Source organism: Melanotaenia boesemani, chromosome 13 (genome assembly GCF_017639745.1).
Source record: "Melanotaenia boesemani isolate fMelBoe1 chromosome 13, fMelBoe1.pri, whole genome shotgun sequence".
In the NCBI taxonomy this organism is placed as follows: Eukaryota; Metazoa; Chordata; class Actinopteri; order Atheriniformes; family Melanotaeniidae; genus Melanotaenia; species Melanotaenia boesemani.
This window is the reverse complement of record NC_055694.1, coordinates 8473372-8479750: the sequence shown is the minus strand read 5'-3', so window position 1 is coordinate 8479750 and position 6379 is coordinate 8473372. Positions and strand designations below refer to the sequence as shown.

General features: G+C 39.0%; 2 protein-coding genes across 2 annotated transcripts; one reads left to right on the top strand and one right to left on the bottom strand.

The window, feature by feature from the left end:
- The first annotated feature begins 283 nt into the window (after nucleotides 1-283).
- On the top strand, nucleotides 284-3718 carry lmod3 (leiomodin 3 (fetal)). The gene is made up of 3 exons (XM_042004606.1): nucleotides 284-793; nucleotides 916-2496; nucleotides 2672-3718. Exons 1-3 carry the CDS (start codon nucleotides 506-508, stop codon nucleotides 2717-2719), a joined length of 1917 nt encoding a protein of 638 aa, XP_041860540.1. The 5' UTR covers nucleotides 284-505; the 3' UTR covers nucleotides 2720-3718.
- LOC121652066 (PRA1 family protein 3-like) lies at nucleotides 3177-6305 on the bottom strand. The gene is made up of 3 exons (XM_042004607.1): nucleotides 6082-6305; nucleotides 5301-5518; nucleotides 3177-4511 (listed from the first exon to the last, which is right to left on the bottom strand). The coding sequence occupies exons 1-3, from the start codon at nucleotides 6261-6263 to the stop codon at nucleotides 4336-4338; spliced, it is 576 nt and encodes a 191-aa protein (XP_041860541.1). The 5' UTR covers nucleotides 6264-6305; the 3' UTR covers nucleotides 3177-4335.
- Nucleotides 6306-6379: the final 74 nt, after the last annotated feature.

Genomic DNA, 6379 nt, shown 5'->3' with positions numbered 1-6379 from the left:
CAAAAATATTAAACTTTTCTAGAGCTATGATCTAAACAAAGTTAGACAAAAGTCAAATCACCTCTCGGGTCTTATGATTTGCTGTTATACAGCACTGTATAGTTATGTTTTGAAGAGCACACCCTGAGGGTCTCTAGTGGAGTCACTATAACAAATCCCACCCAACCAGCAGGCCCATGAAAAGGGTCCACCTGCTGCCGTCAGTCCTATACTTTCCTTTTGCTAGAAGCAACTGTCATCCCAACTGTCCTTTCAAAATCCCGGACAGCCGGGCCAGCTGGGAGAAGGAGCTGAAAAAAGAATGTCAGCGTGTCTCCCCCCTGCTTGTACCTTAAATATCTTCCATGCAGTTCACAAGATTTAATTTTAGAAGCATTGAAGCAAACCCTTTCTAGCTGAAGTCAAAGCAAGAGGCTTTCCAGTTTGCTCTGTCCTGAACCTCACACTGACCAGGAATTATTCTATTTTTTATATTAGAAGAGGAAAGAAACTACCAAGTGTTGAAATGTCTAGCAGTTCAGACCTTGAGGATCTCAATGAAGAGGACATTGATGAAGATGAAATCCTTGCAATGCTTTCTCCTGAGGAGCTTAAAGAGCTTCAGAGTGAGATGGATGTTATTATCGCCCCAGATGAGAATGTACCTGTAGGACAGAGACAGAAGGACCAGACGGAGAAACCTCCAACAGGAACATTTGACCACAGATCTCTGGTTGATTACCTCTACTGGGAGAAAGAGTCCAAACGCATGCTTGAGGAAGAAAGAGTTCCTGCTACTCTGCTGCCCAGTGAGGTAAAGTCTCAAACTCCAATTTTCTTGCACGTATAAATATAACTTATGATGTCAAATGATAGGCCAGAATAAGATATTAATATTAAAGCTCTAATCTTAATGTCCTTGTATGTTGTTTTCAGAAAAGCTTACAGGAAGAAGCTGAAAAGAAAGAAACTGAAGAAAACTCAGAAGATGTGAACTATGAGGTGTATGAAGTGATAGAGGAAGTCATTGAGGATGAGGCTGCTGACTGTCCAGATGGAGTAGAAATTATAGAGGAAATAATTGAGGAAATAATTGAAGAAGAGGATGAAAGAGTCCAAAATGAGAAAGGAATAAATCTAAAAAATGAAGAAGAGGTGAAGCTACCTGTGCTTGACAAACCCGAGAATACAGAAAAACCTGCTGAGCCCCCACAAAACACAGAAAAAGAAGCTGTAAGTAATAAACATGAGAATCACCCTATTTCAGAGTCAACTGAGAAGGTACAGAACAATGATGATCGAGATGAAATTGCAAGTACCGATTGCTTACTTGCACAAGAGGCTCCAGAAGTGCCTGAAACAAATGAAGCAAATGACAAACTCCCACAAAGAGAACAGATTAAAGTGAACAAATTAAAAATCCCAAAGTTGGCACTGAATAATATAAAAATGACATCAAGACCCTCAGGAAACGAGACGAACTTGGAATCAACGCTTGACAAGCTCCGTAACAACAACCCCTCTGTCACTGAGGTAAACCTCAACAATATAGAAAACATTCCTAAAGAGATGCTCTTGGACTACGTCAATGCCTTAAAGAAAAACAAATATGTGAAAACATTTAGTATAGCCAACACTGGTGTTGATGAAAACATTGCTTTCAGCCTGGCTAACATGTTGAGAGAGAATCGCAGCATTACGACTTTAAACATTGAGTCAAATTTCATAACTGGAAAGGGCATCGTCGCCATCATTCGCTGCCTCCAGTTCAATGAGACCCTCACAGAGCTGCGATTTCACAACCAGAGGCATATGCTAGGTCACCATGCAGAGATGGAGATCTCTCGCCTGCTCAAGGCCAACAACACCCTCCTGAAGATGGGCTACCACTTCGAGCTGCCAGGGCCCAGAATGGTGGTGACCAATATTCTAACCAGAAATCTGGACCGGCAGAGGCAGCTGAGGAAGGAGGAGCAGAAGCAGCAGCAGCTAAAGGAGCAGAAGGAGCTAATGCAGATGTATGAAACCAGTCTTAATCTGCCCCCTGGTTTACTTGAGATGCTGGGATACATACCGCCCCTTGAGCTCCTTCAAGAGCATGGACTTGTCCCACCCTCATCAGAGCTTAACATTGTTCCTCAAACATGTAAGACAGAGCAGCCAGAGCCACAGAAGAAGCCCAAACACAACAGCATTCCCCAAAAACCTGCCACCGAATCATCAAACCCATTAAGAGATGTCCAGTTAAAGAGGACTCCCAAGAAACGTGATCCATTCTTGGAGCTTGACCCAAGGGATGACAAGAGACCAGAGAGGCCAAGTTTTCAACTGAGAAAGACTCCAAAAGCTAAGGACGCAGGAGCTGGAGAGATGGCAGAGGAAAAAGCCAACCTGACTGATGTGATAAAGACTTTGAAGCCTGTGCCTCGCAGACGAGTGCCTCCAAAGGTTGATGTCACACCACGTGATCAACTCCTAAATGAAATCAAAAAGAGCAACGTGGCATATCTCAAACCTGTGAGTATCCAGGAATTAATAAAGAGGGGTCAATCAAACTGGGATGTCATGTTAAAATTATTGCTTTAACTGTCAAATGTTTTTTTTTTTTTTAGCCTAAAATGGTTCAGAACAGCAAGTACTGTTTTAGACATCCAAGTAAACTCTTTGTTCTTTTCTTTTGTTTCTATTGCAGGTGCCACTCCCAAAAGTCCTGGAATCTAGTGAAACAAGTCTGCTCTGAGACTCAGCCGCAGCAATTTCATCATCATATTGTGTGTGTGTGTGTTCTTTTACACATAACTGGTATTAGTCACAATACATGTGCAGTACAATCATGTGTGAACTTTGTAATCATTATACAAGAAGAACTTTGGTTGATTGATCCACTTGTGTGTTATCTTATTTACATGCTAATAATAATTAAATTGCTAATGTTAAGACATCCCAACCTTAAACTGTTATTAAAGTATTTCAGTCTTTTCATTTACCATCTGTTAAAGACAGACTGCATTAAATCATTTTCCAAAGGCATATACATCCTTTAACTTCACTTTGTAGTGTAAGCTGACTCAAACATAATATGACAAATATCTCCCTATATATATATATATATATATATATATATATATATACATATATATATATATATAAACTTTCTTTTTTCATTTAATTATTTCACACAACAAACTTACAACATACCAAATTAAATTTATTTTTATTTTATAGAGGACAGTCATGTTCATTGCTTTCTTTTCAAGACTGAAAAAGTCACATAGAAATGTAGATATATACGATTTATATGATGTATACAGACTCTGCTAAGTGTCAATGTTGCATGCACAGACTGGAGTCAATGTGCTTATACAAAAAGCAACTAGAGACACCTGCAAATAAATACTAGGTGTAAAAATAAACACTTTACACATGACACATTTGACTTATCTCAAGGGCAGGTGGTTTACTAGGGATTTACACACAGGATGTATATAATTCAGCATTTACTTAAATTCTGCAGCCATTTGTTACAGTTCTGCATGCTATGTTATGAAGTCATATCCAAATAATCAAACTTGCACATATCATTACAATATATTCAAACAAAGCTGCACTTGCCATTCATTTTTCAGTATTGCATAACTGTGATCAGAGCAGATAAACCAATGCCAGCCTGTATGGCTAGGCACTGCAGGAACAAACTACAGACAGCAAGAAAAACCACACTACTGTCTCGTCAGTCAGGCTATGACACCACATACTGTATATAACATTTTTTGTCCTTACTGCTAACCTATTAGTAACAAATTGATCTCAGATCTGAACTCTTTAATTAAACTTATTGCTGTTTAGCCAGCAGTTCTCTTGGTGTTGGTTATGTGGTTTGATTAAGTGAGATGAGAAACAAACTAGCTCATTTTGAGGTAGCAAACTGAAAGTTACTCTTTTTTTTCCTTTCTTTCTTCCTATTCATTTCTATTATTCTGTTTAGATATTCCACTTCATTTTGCTGAATTAAATACCTAATTATCTTGTAAAACAAAGTGCACTGTCAGCAACAGAAATGGCTTGATTTTAGACATATATGGACATGGAAATGTTCAAAGCTTTGGTAACCAAATTAACCTCCTGTTCACATAATGATTGCACAAACCTTGTGTTACTCATCGACACACTTCAAAATCAGTATGTGAGTGTAAACAAAAATAATTAATAAAAAAAAGAGAAGTGGGAATGCAGATATCAGTAACTTTACGTGTGAAGAGGGTGGGAGCAAAACTGCGACACACCAAATAATGTCAGAAAAATCTAAATTCATACTGTATGACACAAGCTTCCTGCGGCAAACTCTCAGCTGAAGATTTACTCCTTCAGTTTACTTTCAATAAAATCCTGAATCTTGTTCATTCTCTCCTCCTGTTGATCCAGGAGATCCATGATGACACCCATTGGGGTCTTCTTTAGCCCAACACCTTCAATCTTGTTCTCCAGCCTATTCTTCATGTTGCGGAGTCTCAGAGAAGCATGGATCAGGATTACTATAAAACAAGACCAAGTTGCTGTTATTGTGTCTTTGTAAATATAAAATAATTTACTTTAGCACTTCATGTGTAAAGAGTGTTTGGAAAACAACAAAAAATGTGACACTGCTGCAACTAGAACTTCACACAGTAGCAGGTGTAACGTAATAATCTTTTAGCTCCATGACGGGTAGATTTGGAACGCATGACATCAGCTAGTAAATGTGGTTCTCTCCAAATCAACAAGCCATAGCAACCCGTCAACATAGGCAGGACTGGGCATGTCTCCTGGGATGTAATTGGACTGCTTCTTCTATTTGCCAGAATTAAAGAGCTGCTAAAGATCCAACTAGCTGAAACTTCTCTACTGACGAGTGGTTTATAACTTTATTTTAAAATCTTAGGCATGAGCATGTCTGAACTGCTGAACATGCTGTGCAATATCCATTATGAGTCAGAATACGAGAGCATTTAGGAGCATCTTGCTCATTTTCAAAAAAAACTCTCAGCTAGCAATTTTGTGTGACTCATCAGTTACCTTAACAGTTTTAATCATATAACCCTGGCCTTAAGCTAAATGTGGAGCTCCAAAGTGTGCTAAAAGCTAGCAGATCTTTGGTTTTAAATGTCTACATTAAACCTGAAGAAGCAGGGAAAAAAGGAAAATGTGAATATGGATCCTTAAAATAAAAACCTTTTTGATAACCTGATAGGATACAGGTTATGTTAGAAAACATTTAATCTGTCTATCTACCTAATTTATCTAATGCGGGAAGAAATTAAGCTTGTACAATATATGAGACTTACACAGCAAAGGGAAAGTGATCCCAAAGATGAAGACCATGACCCCACCACACAGTGACAGCAGAAAGTAACTGGTGACCATCACACCGATCACAAACAGAGTGGGATTCTTCTTTTTGAAGTTCTTGATGGTGGCCTTGTTTTCTCCGGCCCACACAGAAACCCCGAAGACCAGAGACACCACAGCACCTCCCAGAAACATGCCAAATGGATTCAGGAACCTGAAAATTAAAACATGAAAATTACATGTTTGTATTAAGTTTAATGGCTGCAGTTTGTTAGAAAAACAAAACAAAACAAAACAAATAGCACAACCTGCTGGTAGGGGTAAAAAAAAATATCCTTCTTATGGTTTCCTGTAAACCATAAGTAGGTACCGCTTGCCCGAGGCCTATAACTCACGATTTCCACTACATCATCCTCTTTTCAAAGCAGATTATGAGACTGTCTGTATGGCAACAGCTGTGATGTTTGGGTATCCACAGCTAGATATAGCGTCATTGATCATTTTAATTATCTGTGTACAATCTGTGCATAATTATCTGTGGTCGATGAAACACTTGCACACAATCTACAAACAACAACGTCATTCTGACTTATTGTCATTATTACACTTTTGGGAAAAATGATTTAACAGGAAAGCAACGTTTAAACATCTTCATGTGAGAAGAAAGAAAAAAAGACTTTAAAATAGCCTGTGTGCTCTTCATGGGTGTGGACAATGGTATGCAGGGAAGTTAACACAGCGGCAGCCTATTTCCGCTAGCTACTAGCTAGGACTTACCCTACAATGATGAAAACCACCACGGCCAAGGCGAAATAATTAGTCTGGTAGTACAGTAAATTACTGATCACTCTGTTATTCCACTTTGTTAAATCTCCAAACTCTGGTTTAGCAAATCGGTCTGTTCCAGGGAAGAAGTCGTCCCACGGTCTTAGGGGCGCCAGCTCCATTTTGGCTGCCATGTTTCAACGTGCAGTAAAAAAAAACACAAACAAACAGACAAGCACGCGCTGCGTAATACTTTGACAGGTCAGCTGATCTCCTCTCGGCTTTCGGCTGGGAGAAGTCAAACGAGAAT

What these genes read in the sequence shown, in the direction of transcription:
- lmod3 (XM_042004606.1), top strand. Translation starts at nt 506, where the DNA reads ATGTCTAGCAGTTCAGACCTTGAGGATCTCAATGAAGAGGACATTGAT. An exon ending in CTACTCTGCTGCCCAGTGAG is followed by an intron (nt 794 to 915) that starts GTAAAGTCTCAA and finishes TGTTGTTTTCAG; the next exon opens with AAAAGCTTACAGGAAGAAGC. An exon ending in ACGTGGCATATCTCAAACCT is followed by an intron (nt 2,497 to 2,671) that starts GTGAGTATCCAG and finishes TTTCTATTGCAG; the next exon opens with GTGCCACTCCCAAAAGTCCT.
- LOC121652066 (XM_042004607.1), bottom strand. Translation starts at nt 6,263, where the DNA reads ATGGCAGCCAAAATGGAGCTGGCGCCCCTAAGACCGTGGGACGACTTC. An exon ending in GTGGTTTTCATCATTGTAGG is followed by an intron (nt 5,519 to 6,081) that starts GTAAGTCCTAGC and finishes TTTAATTTTCAG; the next exon opens with GTTCCTGAATCCATTTGGCA. An exon ending in GATCACTTTCCCTTTGCTGT is followed by an intron (nt 4,512 to 5,300) that starts GTAAGTCTCATA and finishes CTTGTTTTATAG; the next exon opens with TAATCCTGATCCATGCTTCT.